The sequence below is a fragment of the Pimephales promelas genome, chromosome 16, assembly GCF_988280905.1.
Source record: "Pimephales promelas chromosome 16, fPimPro1.hap1.1, whole genome shotgun sequence".
Taxonomy (NCBI): Eukaryota; Metazoa; Chordata; class Actinopteri; order Cypriniformes; family Leuciscidae; genus Pimephales; species Pimephales promelas.
Genome location: NC_142784.1, coordinates 3,149,794 through 3,169,061, shown reverse-complemented (window position 1 = coordinate 3,169,061; position 19,268 = coordinate 3,149,794). Strand labels below are relative to the sequence as shown.

General features: G+C 43.2%; 3 protein-coding genes across 5 annotated transcripts in view; all 3 read left to right on the top strand.

Annotated features, from left to right (window-relative positions):
- Positions 1-6,452, top strand: part of elna (elastin a) — a 146,415-nt gene extending 139,963 nt beyond the window's left edge. For all 3 annotated transcript variants that reach the window (XM_039654104.2, XM_039654109.2, XM_039654108.2), the window contains one exon: positions 5,029-6,452. In XM_039654104.2, coding sequence (XP_039510038.2) covers positions 5,029-5,075 — 47 coding nt within the window. In that variant the 3' untranslated portion in view covers positions 5,076-6,452. The remainder of the gene's footprint in view (positions 1-5,028) is intronic.
- A 3,618-nt stretch (positions 6,453-10,070) lies between these two features.
- Positions 10,071-19,268, top strand: part of limk1a (LIM domain kinase 1a) — a 112,496-nt gene continuing 103,298 nt past the window's right edge. Inside the window, exon 1 of the mRNA XM_039654099.2 lies at positions 10,071-10,356. Within this exon, the coding sequence (XP_039510033.2) occupies positions 10,299-10,356 (58 nt within the window). The 5' untranslated portion in view covers positions 10,071-10,298. The remainder of the gene's footprint in view (positions 10,357-19,268) is intronic.
- On the top strand, positions 15,922-17,463 carry LOC148971932 (zinc finger MYM-type protein 1-like). The gene has a single exon (XM_089121606.1). It carries the CDS (start codon positions 15,922-15,924, stop codon positions 17,461-17,463), a length of 1,542 nt encoding a protein of 513 aa, XP_088977732.1.

The following is a 19,268-nucleotide window of genomic DNA, read 5'->3' as shown; positions in this document are numbered from 1 at the left end:
ACCGTACCGTGCCGAGCCGTACCAGCAGTGGAAAAGCCGAACCGTAGCGCACCGAACCGTACTGAGCCGTGCCGAGTCGTACCAGCAGTGGAAAAGCCGAACCGTAGCGCAACGAACCGTACTGAGCCGTGCCGAGTCGTACCAGCAGTGGAAAAGCCGAACTGTAGCGCACCGAACCGCACTGAGCCGTGCCGAGTCGTACCAGCAGTGGAAAAGCCGAACCGTAGCGCAACGAACCGTACTGAGCCGTGCCGAGTCGTACCAGCAGTGGAAAAGCGAAGCAAGCCGAACCGTACCGTGCCGAGCCGTACCAGCAGTGGAAAAGCTGAACCGTAGCACAACGAACCGTACTGAGCCGTGCCGAGTCGTACCAAAAGTGAAAAAGCGAAGCAAGCCGAACCGTACCGTGCCGAGTCGTACCAGCAGTGGAAAAGGCGAACCGTAGCGCAACGAACCGTACTGAGCCGTGCCGAGTCGTACCAGCAGTGGAAAAGCGAAGCAAGCCGAACCGTACCGTGCCGAGCCGTACCAGCAGTGGAAAAGCCGAACCGTAGCACAACGAACCGTACTGAGCCGTGCCGAGTCGTACCAAAAGTGAAAAAGCGAAGCAAGCCGAACCGTACCGTGCCGAGCCGTACCAGCAGTGGAAAAGCCGAACCGTAGCGCACCGAACCGCACTGAGCCGTGCCGAGTCGTACCAGCAGTGGAAAAGCCGAACCGTAGCGCAACGAACTGTACTGAGCCGTGCCGAGTCGTACCAGCAGTGGAAAAGCGAAGCAAGCCGAACCGTACCGTGCCGAGCCGTACCAGCAGTGGAAAAGCCGAACCGTAGCGCAACGAACCGTACTGAGCCGTGCCGAGTCGTACCAGCAGTGGAAAAGCGAAGCAAGCCGAACCGTACCGTGCCGAGCCGTACCAGCAGTGGAAAAGCTGAACCGTAGCACAACGAACCGTACTGAGCCGTGCCGAGTCGTACCAAAAGTGAAAAAGCGAAGCAAGCCGAACCGTACCGTGCCGAGTCGTACCAGCAGTGGAAAAGGCGAACCGTAGCGCAACGAACCGTACTGAGCCGTGCCGAGTCGTACCAGCAGTGGAAAAGCGAAGCAAGCCGAACCGTACCGTGCCGAGCCGTACCAGCAATGGAAAAGCCGAACCGTAGCACAACGAACCGTACTGAGCCGTGCCGAGTCGTACCAAAAGTGAAAAAGCGAAGCAAGCCGAACCGTACCGTGCCGAGCCGTACCAGCAGTGGAAAAGCCGAACCGTAGCACAACGAACCGTACTGAGCCGTGCCGAGTCGTACCAGCAGTGGAAAAGCGAAGCAAGCCGAACCGTACCGTGCCGAGCCGTACCAGCAGTGGAAAAGCCGAACCGTAGCGCAACGAACCGTACTGAGCCGTGCCGAGTCGTACCAGCAGTGGAAAAGCGAAGCAAGCCGAACCGTACCGTGCCGAGCCGTACCAGCAGTGGAAAAGCTGAACCGTAGCACAACGAACCGTACTGAGCCGTGCCGAGTCGTACCAAAAGTGAAAAAGCGAAGCAAGCCGAACCGTACCGTGCCGAGTCGTACCAGCAGTGGAAAAGGCGAACCGTAGCGCAACGAACCGTACTGAGCCGTGCCGAGTCGTACCAGCAGTGGAAAAGCGAAGCAAGCCGAACCGTACCGTGCCGAGCCGTACCAGCAATGGAAAAGCCGAACCGTAGCACAACGAACCGTACTGAGCCGTGCCGAGTCGTACCAAAAGTGAAAAAGCGAAGCAAGCCGAACCGTACCGTGCCGAGCCGTACCAGCAGTGGAAAAGCCGAACCGTAGCGCACCGAACCGCACTGAGCCGTGCCGAGTCGTACCAGCAGTGGAAAAGCGAAGCAAGCCGAACCGTACCGTGCCGAGCCGTACCAGCAGTGGAAAAGCCGAACCGTAGCGCAACGAACCGTACTGAGCCGTGCCGAGTCGTACCAGCAGTGGAAAAGCGAAGCAAGCCGAACCGTACCGTGCCGAGCCGTACCAGCAGTGGAAAAGCCGAACCGTAGCGCAACGAACCGTACTGAGCCGTGCCGAGTCGTACCAGCAGTGGAAAAGCCGAACCGTAGCGCAACGAACTGTACTGAGCCGTGCCGAGTCGTACCAGCAGTGGAAAAGCCGAACCGTAGCGCAACGAACCGTACTGAGCCGTGCCGAGTCGTACCAGCAGTGGAAAAGCGAAGCAAGCCGAACCGTACTGTGCCGAGCCGTACCAGCAGTGGAAAAGCCGAACCGTAGCGCAACGAACCGTACTGAGCCGTGCCGAGTCGTACCAAAAGTGAAAAAGCGAAGCAAGCCGAACCGTACCGTGCCGAGCCGTACCAGCAGTGGAAAAGCCGAACCGTAGCGCAACAAACCGTACTGAGCCGTGCCGAGTCGTACCAGCAGTGGAAAAGCCGAACCATAGCACAACGAACTGTACTGAGCCGTGCCGAGTCGTACCAGCAGTGGAAAAGCCGAACCGTAGCGCAACGAACTGTACTGAGCCGTGCCGAGTCGTACCAGCAGTGGAAAAGCGAAGCAAGCCGAACCGTACCGTGCCGAGCCGTACCAGCAGTGGAAAAGCCGAACCGTAGCGCAACGAACCGTACTGAGCCGTGCCGAGTCGTACCAGCAGTGGAAAAGCGAAGCAAGCCGAACCGTACCGTGCCGAGCCGTACCAGCAGTGGAAAAGCTGAACCGTAGCACAACGAACCGTACTGAGCCGTGCCGAGTCGTACCAAAAGTGAAAAAGCGAAGCAAGCCGAACCGTACCGTGCCGAGTCGTACCAGCAGTGGAAAAGGCGAACCGTAGCGCAACGAACCGTACTGAGCCGTGCCGAGTCGTACCAGCAGTGGAAAAGCGAAGCAAGCCGAACCGTACCGTGCCGAGCCGTACCAGCAATGGAAAAGCCGAACCGTAGCACAACGAACCGTACTGAGCCGTGCCGAGTCGTACCAAAAGTGAAAAAGCGAAGCAAGCCGAACCGTACCGTGCCGAGCCGTACCAGCAGTGGAAAAGCCGAACCGTAGCGCACCGAACCGCACTGAGCCGTGCCGAGTCGTACCAGCAGTGGAAAAGCGAAGCAAGCCGAACCGTACCGTGCCGAGCCGTACCAGCAGTGGAAAAGCCGAACCGTAGCGCAACGAACCGTACTGAGCCGTGCCGAGTCGTACCAGCAGTGGAAAAGCGAAGCAAGCCGAACCGTACCGTGCCGAGCCGTACCAGCAGTGGAAAAGCTGAACCGTAGCGCAACGAACCGTACTGAGCCGTGCCGAGTCGTACCAGCAGTGGAAAAGCGAAGCAAGCCGAACCGTACCGTGCCGAGCCGTACCAGCAGTGGAAAAGCCGAACCGTAGCGCAACGAACCGTACTGAGCCGTGCCGAGTCGTACCAAAAGTGAAAAAGCGAAGCAAGCCGAACCGTACCGTGCCGAGTCGTACCAGCAGTGGAAAAGGCGAACCGTAGCACAACGAACCGCACTGAGCCGTGCCGAGTCGTACCAGCAGTGGAAAAGCGAAGCAAGCCGAACCGTACCGTGCCGAGCCGTACCAGCAGTGGAAAAGCCGAACCGTAGCACAACGAACCGTACTGAGCCGTGCCGAGTCGTACCAAAAGTGAAAAAGCGAAGCAAGCCGAACCGTACCGTGCCGAGCCGTACCAGCAGTGGAAAAGCCGAACCGTAGCACAACGAACCGTACTGAGCCGTGCCGAGTCGTACCAAAAGTGAAAAAGCGAAGCAAGCCGAACCGTACCGTGCCGAGCCGTACCAGCAGTGGAAAAGCCGAACCGTAGCGCACCGAACCGTACCGTGCCGAGCCGTACCAGCAGTGGAAAAGCCGAACCGTAGCGCACCGAACCGCACTGAGCCGTGCCGAGTCGTACCAGCAGTGGAAAAGCCGAACCGTAGCGCAACGAACCGTACTGAGCCGTGCCGAGTCGTACCAGCAGTGGAAAAGCGAAGCAAGCCGAACCGTACTGTGCCGAGCCGTACCAGCAGTGGAAAAGCCGAACCGTAGCGCAACGAACCGTACTGAGCCGTGCCGAGTCGTACCAAAAGTGAAAAAGCGAAGCAAGCCGAACCGTACCGTGCCGAGCCGTACCAGCAGTGGAAAAGCCGAACCGTAGCGCAACAAACCGTACTGAGCCGTGCCGAGTCGTACCAGCAGTGGAAAAGCCGAACCATAGCACAACGAACTGTACTGAGCCGTGCCGAGTCGTACCAGCAGTGGAAAAGCCGAACCGTAGCGCAACGAACTGTACTGAGCCGTGCCGAGTCGTACCAGCAGTGGAAAAGCGAAGCAAGCCGAACCGTACCGTGCCGAGCCGTACCAGCAGTGGAAAAGCCGAACCGTAGCGCAGCGAACCGTACTGAGCCGTGCCGAGTCGTACCAGCAGTGGAAAAGCAAAGTGAGCCGCACCGTGCCGCGCCGGACCGTACTGAGCTGTGCCGAGTCACACAGCGCAGTGGACAAGCAAAGTGAGCCGAACCGTTCCGCGCCAGACCGTACTGAGCCGTGCCGAGTCGTACCAGCAGTGGAAAAGTGAAGCGAGCCGACCCGTGCCGCGCCGAACCGTATTGAGCCGTGCCGAGTCGTACCGCGCAGTAGACAAGTGAAGCGAGCCGAACCGTACTGAGCCGGGCCGAGCCGTACCAGCAGTGGAAAAGTGCCAAAAGAAAAACTGCAACTAAACAAAGGGAGTGAAACAGCAGGACAGTAGGAACATCAAATATACTGTACCTCAAAATGATAGTTTGTAAACACAAAACAGAGGAAATCGTGTCAAAGGTACAATTTAGAAATACATTTGTTACGTTAATCTTTATGATTAATGTTGATTGATAGATCTGGGAAATCAACAAATGGAACCATATTGTGAAGTGTTAGCCACAAAGCATCTTGTCGTTTCACGTTTCGAGGGTTTATAAATCCTCGTGCCGTGTCTTCGGACCCCAAACGAAGTAATTTGTAGTATTTGATGTGCGCCGAGGTTTTGACTCTTGACGTGTGGTGTTGTTCTGCAGGTGGAGCGGGCTGCCAAGGGAAATACTGCGGGAGGAGGAGAAAGTAAACGATCTCTTGAGATGTGAAGTGACCTCAAGAAACATGGTGCTACTGCATGCTCTAGAATGTACTTTTGATACTCAAACAAACGATCCCATCATGCACAAGTGTTATGTTTTGATAGTAAATATTTGTAACGAATCCAAATCCAGATCCATAAAACGCCTAGTGTTTTGTGGCATTAACTCCAGTCCTGATTGTTTATGGCACATTCCATCTTGTTACTGTTTCCGGTTGTAGGGTTGCATATGTAACCGGGTTCATTAGCTGCCAATGCTTTTGTGCTGTGTAACTGTAAAGGTTTCAAGACACCCCCGGAAGCTCACGATCTAGCTCTCGAGACTCTTAAAGTAAGAGCATTTCTTGGCTATCTCGCCCGCACGAGGTTTTTTAACGTCCCTGCCGTGATAGTCCTGTCATACTGCTGATTAAACTCTGGGTTGAAACACTTCACATCTGGCCGTGCTTCAGCTTAGCAGTTTGCTTGTTATTTTTGACCCTTTTTTAGGCTTTCTGTGCAGATGAGCCTTACAATTACAGTCCTTTATGGGTAAATGCCCTCGGATATTTTGCATAAAGAAATCTGAGCCTATTTTTAGGAGCATTTTGGAACATTAGGAATATAAAAATGCGTTTTACTTCTGAGGGGTTGTTTTGTAATTATTTCTCGACATGTTCTTGACATGTTCTTTGTGAGATTCACCCCTCGATGATTTGCGTGTCTTTTGATTTGAGACGCTCCACCCATGTGTTTTTATAAGTAGGCCATAAAATGCGTGCGGATGCTACGAGAGCCTCGCGGATGTCAAACACACCCCTGAGAGCGACACGCGTGCGGCTCGAGTCCTGCACACTGTGTGAAGTATGAAGAGCAGAAGTGAACGGCGGCTTGTGTCTATCAATCACCTTGTGGAAATCTGTTTTGGGATCTGTCTGGTGAAGGGAACAAATTGAAAAGTAAACGTGTAAAATAGTAATCATTATGTACATTATGTATGTTTAAACCTGGAAGATTAACAGATGTGCTTATGTTTTTCCCTGGACCCGGGGCCTACAGGTGCTTCCATCATTTGACCAAGAATGTGTTTCTTTAATCATTGTGTATTCACATAGAGTTAGTTTATTATATACATATAAAATATACATAAATCATACGCTTACAGTAGGTTGGATCATTATACACCGGTTATTTTTTCTTATGTTGTTTGTTTTGTACCATTTGAACTTGACATGTTGACCAATTATCAAGTTTGTACACGTATGACAATCATTGTTTTTTTTTTTTTGCTTTAAATAGCTTGTGCATTGTAGTCACTATGGAACTTGCAAAACTGTGTGTGATATTTTAAGATGTGAGTGTATGTGTGTGTGTGTGTAGGTTATGTACGTAAATCCCCCCAAAGTGTGTGTGTGTGTTTGTCCGTCCCAAAAGCCTCACTAGCCAATGTATTATCAAACATATAATGTGTCAATTTTTGCTATATTTGGTTGATACTGTTTTTCGATCCATCCGGAGAGACACTTTATCATGTATTAATATACCTGGTGCTGTATTTGACCTGCCTGTGAGCCCTACCAGGTCTTCTCTATTGTGCCGTAGGATTTCCATCTTATTTAAATAAAGGGGCGGGGCTATTGCACTTTTTCCACAACCTATATTCTGACTAGTTCCCGGAAATCCCGGCCTTTTACCTGCTCTAGTGAAAAATGAAATAAAATATTTTAAATAAAAAAAACAAGAGTCTGTTGGTATGTATAATTGTGTCAAATTATAAATTCTTTTTCTTTTTTCGATGTTGCATACACACACAGCAACAGTAATACTGATGTGATGAGGTCACAGGTGTGTGTTTATAGAGTGTTTTACAACAGTGTCGAATGCGACTCAGCCAATATAATCCAGAGCTGAAAGTATCCATTTTATAAAGCAATATACAACTTCATTTTTTGAAGTCCCGCTGTGGTGAAATCCAGCTTTTAATGTTGTTTATGCATCTATGTGATGTTTTTAATATGCTTTAAGACAAACCATGTGTAAATTCATAAGTGGAGTATTTCCTCCTTAAAACTGCAGTGAACCAAAGACAGTCTCAATATATATATATATATATATATATATATATATATTTTTTTTATTGAGAAATAAATCCAAGTACAAAATACAGTATATAACAGAAATGCTTCACATGACAGAAATCACATATATTGACAGATATCACATATATTGAAACATGTTTAAACAAATAACCAGGGATAATAAAAACAAAGAGGGAGAAAAAACAACAACAAACAAAAAAAACAAAACAAATAGTAACTGAATAAATATACATTAAAAAAAATAAATAAATAAATAAATAAAATAAAAAAGCTCAATATTTCTTTCTTTTCCTATAGACACTTTTAATGCTCATATAATTTGGTAAACTAAGTAGGGGCATTAATTACTATACAAAGAATTCCTCCATAAAGTTTAACAACATTTCATTCTTTTTTATTTTTAACTAATTTAAGTGACTTCCTCAGCGATTCAATCTCTATTAAAAATAGATTACATTTTGGAATGCATTTTGTTTTGGATATACTGTAATATTTGCCATGCAAAATGAAGAAATTCACCACATATTCACACAACTTGCTTCTGTGTGTATAACATCTTTTAGAGATAATTTATAATTAATTTTTCTTGGGGCAAAAAGAAAATGACTAACATCAGACCAAAATTTTTGAGATAATTCACATTCATAAAACAAATGAGCCAAGTCTTCTTCGTATACATTACAAAAAGAACATTTGTTGTCAATGTCCATGAATTTGGATAACAAAGCTTTACATGGGTAGATTTTATGAAGTATTTTGAAATGTACCTCTTTAACTTTATTCAGCATACAAAATTTATATGGATTTAACCATGCTTCTTTCCAATGAATATCAACAATTAGTGCATTCAAAAAAAATTTGGATTGAAAAATGAATCTTATGTTTTTATTATTACAGGAATGAGAGAATAGTTTGATGATACCATCAATTATTGACTCGGGAAGTTTCCTTTCGTTACTTCCATAAGTAAGGTGACTTTTCATTAAATGTTTTAACATGTGGAATTGTTTTTACAACTAGCTGAAACTCTTTCGCTGGAATGGGGAAATTGTACGTAGGTAAACATAAATGCTTCATAAGACAAAACATTTCCATTTTCATCAAACAAATCCATGACAAAGTATATATTTCTTTCAAACCATTTGTGTAAAAAAAAAAAGATTTTTTTCCTAGAGGTAATAAGACAATTGTTCCAGAGGAGCATTTTGTGAGGCGAAAAATTGTGATGGAAACCAATTTTCCAAGCCAATAACACTTGCTGGTGAAATGTGGATAGTTAAATTGGTAATTTCCCAGGGATATAGTTACATCTCAATAGAAAAGGTAAGCCTCCAAGCTCTTTGAAGATGGACTGAGGAATAAAGAACCATAGTGAATTTTCATTCCTCTGACAGTTTCTTAACCAATTAAGTTTAAAGGTATTGTTAATATATAAATAAAAAAAATCTAACATCTCTAAGCCACCATCAATTTTTTTGCCAGAAATAATGTCCTTTTTTAACTTGCAAGGTTTATTTTTCCAAATAAAATCGAGAAAGGTTTTATTAATTACTTTAGAAGTTTTATCACTGACACAAAGGGAGAGAGCTGGGTAAACAAATCTGGAAAGACCCTCAGCTTTGGAAAGCAAAACTCTCCCAAACAAAGTCAGATCCCTTTGTAACCAGTTATTCAAAATATTTTTAGTCTTTTTAATTTTGGGCATGAAATTCAATTGTTCACGTACTATATGTTTATTTTTTAGAAATATGAATGCCAAGGTATGGCAGAGTCCTTTACTGGTAGACAGTCTCAAAATATGGTTTGAAATCGCTGGTGTTTCTGACGTCACACACTACCTTAACCAATCAGATCAACGTGTGATCGTCGACCAGTGGATCTCTGAGCTGAGTGAGTGAGTGGAGGCGGGGCTCATTTGCATATTCATAGAACCGCGTACACTAAATGAGGCAAGGGTGTCGAGTTACATTCAAGATATTTTAAGTTATAAAAGATTGTCTCACTCATTTTTTAAGACAGTTTAATTTTTTAAGATAGTTGAATGACATTACATTAAATGAAAAAAAAAAAAAGACAAACAGTTGCTGTGTTCTTTCCATGAAGTGTATGAATGAACCAATGATGTCTTGTTATAACATTATAAAATAAAAAATTGGTTACACTTTATTTAAAAGTGCCTTTATTACAGTGTAATTATACAAATAAGTACTGGGTAATTTTAATTGACAACATGTACTTACTATATAAAATTAGTGTTAGGGTCAGTTGCTTTTTTAAAAATAATTTACGATTATGCATGCAATATGTACAGAGAAACTTTAAAAAAAGAAAGTGTTACGTAAACAAAAGATTAATTTTTAATATAGCCTATACCCAGACAGCAAACTGACATTGAATCAACGTGGAAACGACGTCTCTCATGACATTGAAACAACGTTGATTTGCTCATCGAATTAACGTTGAACCAACGTCAGACGCGGCATTCTTCAAAGGTAAATAAAATCGAAAATTGGTTTGCTTTCATAACGTTGAAACAACGCGTTGATTTTATGTTGATTTTCCGTTAGTTTTGAAAGAATGACGCGTCTGACGTTGGTTCAACGTTAATTCGATGAGCAAAACAATGTCAGATCAACGTTGTTTCGATGTCATATTTCCACGTTGATTCAATGTCAGTTTGCTATCTGGGTAGGCTTCATGTATTAATAAAACAAAATAGCCATGGTCATTATTATCCTTGAAATTATTTTAAGTTATTTTATCAGAGTATGATATGACCTCATTCCAGGGCGATTGAGACCACGCATGCGCAGACAACTCCTATTATTTTCCAGGGATAGTGTTCAGTTGGCCCGTTCTACCGGAATCCTACTATGGCGAAGGCTGTATTCTGTATGTGTGTGAAGTTACTCGGGAAGCGCCCATGCTCGTCGTCAACATCCCGCAACGCGCCAGCGGACTCACGCACACTAAGCTTCCAGCTAATCAGACAGTACGCGTGCGTCTGTAATATTCATGAGGCGCGCGCCTTTCCCGTAGTGTGTGTTAGTTAGTGGCAGCCTGGCAGCAGCTGGCCACATTTCTCCAGTGAGTCTGATCGCAGAGGGAGTTTTTGTTGCGGTCCGAGGCTTGAATGAGGTTGATGCTGCTCTGTTGCACCTGGAAGGACGAACGCATGGGAGAGGACGAAGGTTAGTGTCATGATAATACAGAGTGCGCATCTTCTTCTTCATCTTCTTCTTCATCTTCAGCAGAGCTCGCGCGGGTGCTGATGCTGCCTCGCCTGCACGCGCACAACAAACAGCCTCTCCATTCCACTCAATCCGACACTAACTGTCCGCGTCAACGTGTGTGTTAGAACAAACCGTCGAGAAAACACTCACACACTTGCGTTCCTGTGAGGGTTTTCCCGCACTGTTCTGCTGCAGCTGCAACACACACACTCACACACACACTCACTCTCGTGTTCATTTCTTTTTCACTTACTTACAGAAGTTGTTTAATATAAAGAGCCAAGACATGGGTTTGTGGATATTGGTACACAAACATACCATTATCATGTTTGATATTAATATCATGTTTTGGGTTTTAGCACATAAATCCTGCAGTGACGTATTGAGATTTAACTTATAGTTAAAACATCATTCGTCTCTCCGTCGAGTGTCTTAATGAAGGGACACTAAAAACTATAACTATTCAAATGTTGTTTTTCTACCTAAATCCCATTTAAAACTATCTGGTGATTTCTGTAAAATGATGATTATTTGTAAAATGAGGTGAGAGTTAATGAAAAAGTTGTGTAAACACATCATGATCATGATAATACTACAGTACTTTAATATTTACTTCAGAATCAAAACTCATTTTCATGCTATTCCGAAGCGGACATCTAAAACTACATTGTTACGAGATCTCATGGAAGTACATTAACAGTATTTTTAGTTACATTTTGCATAAATGTTATTCTGGTAAATGATTCATCTGCATCTGGTCCTCATGTGAGTGTGTGTGTGTGTGATGGAGTGAATGAGGTTTGGTCTGTCAGGCGCCTCACGCCCGTCACTGATGAAGGAAGTCGTCAACTCACTGTCTGTCACACTCAACACACACACCGGTAACTTTAGACACAAGTAATACTCATGCAAAGATAAAAAGACTGACAAAAAGAGAGCTCCGTAACATCAGCTGACCTGAACGCCAGCTCTTTCTTGTGCTGAACTGTCCAGAAACAATCATATTAGTATTTCAATGTTCAATATTAGAGGCGCTGGAGAATCTAGAGTTGGTCAGGGAATCCTCACAGGCTTTCTCACATCTGATCACGTTCCCTGTGAATGAACTACACTGAAATGGACACATGATATTCACCACTTCATATCCTGTTGCTGTGGAAATGTGATCATCCAGTAACAAAATTATAGAGCAATTCCCATAACATTTTATTTTATAGTGTTCCTGTTACACATCTTACATGTACTTACTAAAGTAATAACTTAATATTATGCATACTCACTAATACCTTACCCTAATAAAATAAAGTGTATGCGTTAGTCAGTGAGGTTGGTCTGCGGACACCTTGAGTTGATCTGCGTTTGTAAAAATGGAAACACAATGGATTTTTATGTTGATGTATTTAGTATGAATAATTTATGAACGATTGATTGGTCAGTCTGAGAGGTCATGTGTTTTAAATGTTTTCACAGTCTGTCACACACTGGGCTGCCGATCATCACTCAGCTGCAGGATGTATTTATAATGTGTACTGTAATAATAACAATGAAGATGAGATTTAAAATCTCTTTCAGTTCCTTTGTGAGCACTTCAATATGACTTTAAACCATTCAAGCGCTAGACTTACACGCTGTTTCCATAATTAACTGTATTGGGCAACTCTTAAAGTGACAGCAGCAGATGTCTCTGTAATAACACTAATCAAACAACTAAAGACTAGAGCCAGACCGATATATCGGCAGGCCGATATTATCGGCCAATATTAGGCATTTTCCAAAATATCGGTATCGGCAGTTATAATGGCCGATAAATGAATATTTCAAAAATAAAATAAAAACGGACGAAACACGCCTCAACCATGTCATGAGTGTTGGAGTTGTAGTTTGTCCACCAGAGGGCACTCTACACCGTCCCTGTTGGCAACACTCGTTGAGTTGGTCACGAGACATTGCTTGAATAACAATTAAAGTTCTCTTAACTCAATTAAGCATGACAAAATTTGTGACTATCATGTCCAGTTTTGCTGCGGAATTAGCTAGTAATAGTTACGTTACGTTGTTACAGTGTAGTCGACTGTCTGTCCTTTTAACTTTTGACAATGTGACTGAAGTATTTCTTTAATAGCGCGTGTCAGTTATAGCAATGAGACGTATCATCTCTCCTTGGCCTGTTATATTGAAAATGTTTTACAATTTGCAGTATGACGTTATCCATTGCTAAATTATGGCTCATTATAGACTAGCTAACCACAAAGCTAGCTAATGCCACTATCATCTGTCTGTTCTGTTGTGACAATAAAAGTAACAAGATTCTTTTTAAAATGCATTATCATATTATTTTAGTTAAAACTCATAAATAACTACAAATAACTAATGTTAGGGAAATCTGTTAATGTTTTGTTGCGCGTTTCTGAAAAAAAAATATCGGCCGATATATCGGAAATCGGATTTTAAAAGAAACAAATATTTGTATCGGTATCGGCCTTCAAAATCCTTTATCGGTCGGGCTCTATAGGGCTCGACATAAGCAATGGCCCGATGGCCCGGGGCCAGTAAAAGAGTATGTCGGGCTAGTTGATTGGCCAGTCACTTGCCCGCGCGGGCCAGTAACTGGCGATCAGCAAAACAAACAGCCACTGGCGATTCTAGGGGGTGGCCTGGGGTGGCCAGGGCCACCCCTGAAATCTCATTGGCCACCCCTGTGGCCACCCCAGATCTGATTGGTAGTTGGTCGAGTTCGTCAACACAAGAAACAGAAAGGCTGCCAATTAATGATGACAGCTGATCAACTGATTTAGGGTCAGTTTTAGATTTAACACCGTAATGGTCATACTGAGGCTGTAAGAGCTGCTTTCTGCTCGCGCGGCGGGCGTTTGGGCATGCAGATCACGTGTCCCATCATGAGATGAGCGCGGCGCGCACTGCACCTGCTGGTCCGTGAAACAGCCACCTGAGGAGGACGGTTAACAGTCAGCAACAACGATAAAACAAACGCTGGAATTGAATCTGTCGATTGAGAGGTAAGTTATGGTAATTTAATGTTTAGTTATATCGTACTTCCCTCTGAATGTGTAGGAAAACTGTATTTAGCACTAAATAGTTAAAAGTCGAATTACACAGCACTTGCTAGCTTAGCTGCCTGCAAACCAAGTTAAGCATTGAACGTTAGAATTTTGTGTTTTAAAATTGTTGGATAACCGCCAGGAAATATAAAAACGCTATTTTCTGGACTGAAGACAGTTTTTAATGTTTTAATGTGTGTGTGTGTGTGTGTTTAATAGAACTAATGTTATATTTTTGGCCAACCAGTGTGTGAAATATAGTGTGACAGACTAGATTTAAGCATAGGCTGGGACTTATTTATTTGCTCTGTGAGATAAGGGCTTTTTAAAGACTTGTTTCTGTTGTCTGGATAAAGGACTTTGTTTGTATCAATTAGCAAAGTAAATTAGCAATGCTAGCTCATCTTCACAGTTCACATATTTTAAGATGTTGAGGCAGAGCAAATTGCATGAGATGTATTATGTGTTAATTATGTTATTAAAAGTGAGTAGTAAGAGTGGTAGTTATGTAACAAATAACCCTTTGTAGATCATATAAATAGACATGATTAGGAACATTGTTAACATCTCCTTTCTTTTTGACATTTTTATGACAAAGCTGTTATTTAAGGGGTTCCACAGCCCCACGAACACCTGTATTTTGCACACTAATTCTAACTCAATCTGATAATGTTCCTGCTTGATGTTTGCGGTTATAGCTATTACTTCAAAGTGAATTGACTGACTGATTGATTGATTGATTTACATTTCCCCCAGGGTTAGGGTTAAGATAATAATAGATATGAAGAGAAGCAGAGATATTCAAAGTTTCTTCCAAAAAAAGAGAAAAGAGTCAGAGCCAGCCACAGCTACCAGCAGCAGTGAAAAGGTGCAGTCAGGTCAGCAGCTTAGGTACAGCAGTAGTGAAGAGCAGTCAGCTCCTTCTGCACAGGATGGTAAGTAATGCTTGAATAGATTGAATTTACCATGTAGGCTCACATTCAAGTTGTTTGTCTCTCATACTGTATGAATCATAACTACAAAAGAATAGTTAAAACAGTTGTAAAAGACAGAAGAACAATAATAAAATGTGCATAATACTTAAATACACACACAATGCACATGTTTTTGATTGTGTGACTGTAAAAATATATATATTTATAAGTGTATGTGTGTGGAATAACCTGCGTCTAGCCTATTGATGTCTCAGATATCTGTGTATTCCCACAGCTAACCAGCCACACCCAGAGGAGGATCAAGCAGTGTCTGGAGCTCCACCTGCTAAGCATGGTATGTCAAGTTCTGTTATGTCATTCATGAACAGTTGTTCATGAACAGTTACCTGAAGTTGTTGTGTATTCTCATACTTGATTTAATTTAAAAAGGATGTTCCAATTTTGCATAAAGTTTCCGCTTTTTATTTGCTAATACACTGCAAACCCCACACTTAAACATAGACAATCAATTCTTCAAATCTAAATACAAAACATTATGAAAGGACAAAGGAAAATGTGTGACACTGATCTGTCCATATATAGTCTATGGGTGTAATGGTTATTGTTTTTACTACTTCAGGTACTTTATATAGTGATCAAAGTGATTCAGAGGGAATATCAGTAGGTGATGGTGACAGCGATGACAGAGAGGATCCCCATGTTGCACAAGTACATGCTGTCCCACCTGGAGCACACGGTATGTTGTGACATTCTATCTTTTAGTTTACACAACATTATGAGTGCCTTCAATTTACATAACATGGAAATTGTAATACTGTCCGCAAATTCACTTTGTAACTAATCATTTTGAATTAAACTTCATAAAAACTGAAATAAGGACTGGTCACAATTATTTGTAATTTTCAGACATTTCACAGGCCAGAGCAGAAGGTCCTACACAGCCTCAACTTAAGGTATTTCCGCGAACCATGCAAGGCAACAGGAAGAGGTGCTTCAACAGTGAGTGGTATAAACAACACCCATGGCTTGAGTACTCTCAAAGCCAAAACTCCGTGTACTGTTTTGCATGTCGACATTTCTCTTTGCCAAACACCCCAGCATCTGTATTCACATCACAACTGGGATTCTCTAATTGGAAAAAGGCAATGTACAAAGATGGTGGATTTAAAGTACATGAAAAGTCAGAGGGTCATGTCAATGCCATGTTTGCATGGGGTGAGCACAAGAAGGCAGTACTAACAGATTCTTCCATACGTGATGCCCTTAATGAAGCATACAACAAGAAAGTCCAAGAGAATAGAAAATATATTAAAACAGTGGCTGAAGTACTTCTTTTGACGGCAACACAAAACATTGGACAACGAGGTCACCGTGAGACAGAATCGGCAGATAACAGAGGAAACTTTTTAGAAATTTTGGAAATGATTGCAAAGCATGACCCAGTAGTACAGAAAAAAATGAAGGGAAAGCAGAATGCCAAGTACACAAGCAGTGTAATACAAAATGAAATCCTAGAATGCTTGGCAAATATGGTCCGTGAGGAAATAATTCAGGAAGTGAAGGAAAGTGAAGTGTTCTCTGTGATTGCTGATGAAACCAAAGACCTGAAAAAGAAGGAGCAGCTCTCACTGGTACTTAGGTACTACTACAATGGGGCAGTGCACGAAAGTTTTCTTGACTTTCAACAAGCCACACGATTAGATGCAGAAGGACTCAAGGACAAAATCATCCACTGTTTGGAAAGATATGGACTTGAGTACAGATCCAATCTTGTTGGACAAGGTTATGACGGAGCATCGGTAATGAGTGGGAAACACTCTGGAGTGGCAGCCAGAATAAAGTCTGATGCAAAACATGCCGTTTATGTACACTGTAACGCACATTGCCTGAACTTGGTACTCATTGATACAGTGAAGGCAGTCCCAGAGGCTGATTGCTTTTTTGCACTACTGCAGAAGCTTTATGTGTATATCTCTGGGTCCTATGTCCACCAGAGGTGGCTGGATGTGCAAAAGGAAATGTATGAAGGTCAGCCGAGGGAGTTGCAGAAGCTCAGTGACACAAGATGGGCATGTAGATACTTGGCCTGCAAGAATCTAATGGACCGATTACCTGCTGTACTTCGTGTTCTGCATGACATTGCTACAGAAAATAGTGGGGAAAGATCTGTAGATGCTCGAGGTTTGCTGACTCAGCTAGACCTAAGCTTTGTCAGTCTTCTTGCAACCTTTCGAAGGCTCCTTGGGGATGCAAAGGTGCTGTCTGACACCCTCCAATCTCCTTCACTTGACCTTGTCATGGCAGTGGATTTAGTAAGGGCACTCAAAGATTCATTTCAGGAGTACAGAGGTGAAACATTTGTTGATAATCTGTGGGAAATTATTGTAGACACTGCCACAAAGTGCAATATAGCCATTGAAAATGCAGAGAAAAAGAGGTCTCAAAAAGTGAATTCCAGATTTGGTGGGTCTGTCATAACCTCTACTTTGGGTCAGCGCAAATGCAACGATGGTGACAAGGATTCCTTTCGGAAGACAATCTTCTACCCCATTGTGGACACCATACTTGGAGAGTTAGACAGGCGCTTCTCTAAAGACAATTGTGAAATAATGAGAGGAATACAAGCTTTGGACCCCAAAAGCACATGTTTCCTTCAAGAGGAAGTAGTCTTTCGACTGGGAGAAATTTATGAAAGTGACTCTGAAGATCTCAGTCATGAACTCCACCAGACAAAGAGGCTTTTGCAAAGGAAACAGCAAAGTGGAATGCCAAACTTGTCCAGTATTGTTGAACTTGCAGTGTTCCTTGAACCTCATAAGGATGTTTTTCACGAGCTTTTTCGTCTCTGCAAGATAGCCATAGCCCTCCCGGTGAGCAGTGCAGCTTGCGAGCGCAGCTTCTCAGCTCTTAAACTCATCAAGACCCATTTGCGCACAACAATGACCGATGACAGACTGAGCAACCTGGGTGTTCTCAGCATTGAGTCTAGAAGAGCCAAGGCACTTGACATGGACAGATTCATTAAACTTTTTGCTACCAATCACCAAAACAGGAGAATTCATCTGATGTAAGATGGATGAATTAGTTTAATGGTCTTTTTGTAGAAAGTTTGGTTTGTTACAACTGTTTATGTACAATTATAAGAAGTTATATTTGGTCTGGAATAAGTCTTAAGTGTTTGATTTAAATAAATGTAATGTATGCTGAATCAAAGCCAACATTTCAATTTATATATTCATCAGGGCCTTGGACATGAATACTGCCTGGGTTTAAAATCACATTTTGCACATTTTCATAAATCACAAGGCATCCTCTATTGGATGAGTTAAGACTGAGTAGTTGAATTTTGCTATCCAACTCACGAAGAGATAAGATTTTTAAATCCACTACAAGGAAATAGCTCTTAGAAAATGTGTACCCTATCCTGAACATAATTACTGATTAAAAATAGACCTGTTAAAATAACCAGAGATACTTGAGGACTGTGGTATGTGGAAATTAATTTTAAAAAAATGACCATTATATGTATTTTTAACAGCATAGACGCCTTTATTGACATTTATGAGACAAGAAATCATGGGAGGGGATGTGACATGCAGCAAAGGCTCGGGGTCCGGGATTAGAACCATGGTCGGCTGCATATACACATTAAACTTCGCTATGCGATGGCCACCCCACACTAGCTCTTTGTCCCATCTTGGCCACCCCAGTAAAAATGTCCTGGATACGCCCCTGCAAACAGCAAACGTCATAAACAGTGTGGCGCGAAGAGTGTCAATGTTAAAATGCCAAAGAACTACGAGGCTGGACATTCCTAGAGTCATGGAAAACACAGTACACCTGATGGATGCGTACTCGGTATTAAAAGGGACTGAATTTTGAAAGACCGCTGTATCGATAAGCTCGGACGTTATTGTTATTGCTGTCGCGGGAGAAATAGCCTACATGTAGGCTATCATTTATTATTGCTATAAAAACATTAACCATCTCGCTGAGTCGCCAGCCATGTCTAGGCTTATATTTAATAAAATTAAACCATTTGTCTGTGATGCATTTTGCTATTCGCGCAGTCCAGAAGAGAGAGAGAGAGAGAGAGAGAGAGAGAGAGAGAGAGAGAGAGAGAGAGAGAGAGAGAGAGAGAGAGATTGCGGGGCGCGTTTAATAATAAAAAGAGCTATTAAAAGCACAAAAAGCGCAAGAGATGCTGTTCCCGATGCGGCGCGGGCTGCGAAACAGACCGCAACGAGATAAGTATATAGTTTGGGCTTCATGTGCGCGTCTAAACGATCAAATGTACACAAAAATGTGTCAAAATGACTGGCTTGGAGATTCATTTAAACAGTTTATGTCTAAAATGGATGCAGTTATGGAAATAGTTGGGAGAATATATGGTGCATCAGTAGTAGACTTACATCTGCACTCGTTCTTAAAGGGGAAGCAGTCTAATATGCGGACGATTGCGACATTACTGCGAATCAAACAACTAAAGGCAAAAAGAAAATCACTCACTGCTCTTGAATGAATAACTTTAGCTGCAATAAGTAAGATGAGGAGACTGAGGGAAAAAGAGAGAGAGAGAGTGATCGAGATGAGGAGAGAGCAGGTATTGACAAATAATCTACTGGACGCTAAAATTAGGTTATTTTTGCATGTCTCCAGGGTCTCTCTCTTAATTCCTGAACTTCCTTCACTGTTTTGATTAATCCTCCTAATATATATAAATACAGTTTAATCGAAAAGTGCTTTTCCTTGTATTTCTTTCAGGGCCAGTCAAAATATAGAAGGGGCCAGCAAAACTCTGATCTACTGGCCCCGGGGGCCAGTGGGGATTTTTTTTTATGTTGAGCCCTGCTAAAGACAAAGAGAAAATTCACTC

Coding starts and splice junctions, on each gene's coding strand:
- LOC148971932 (XM_089121606.1), top strand. CDS start 15,922: ATGGTCCGTGAGGAAATAATTCAGGAAGTGAAGGAAAGTGAAGTGTTC.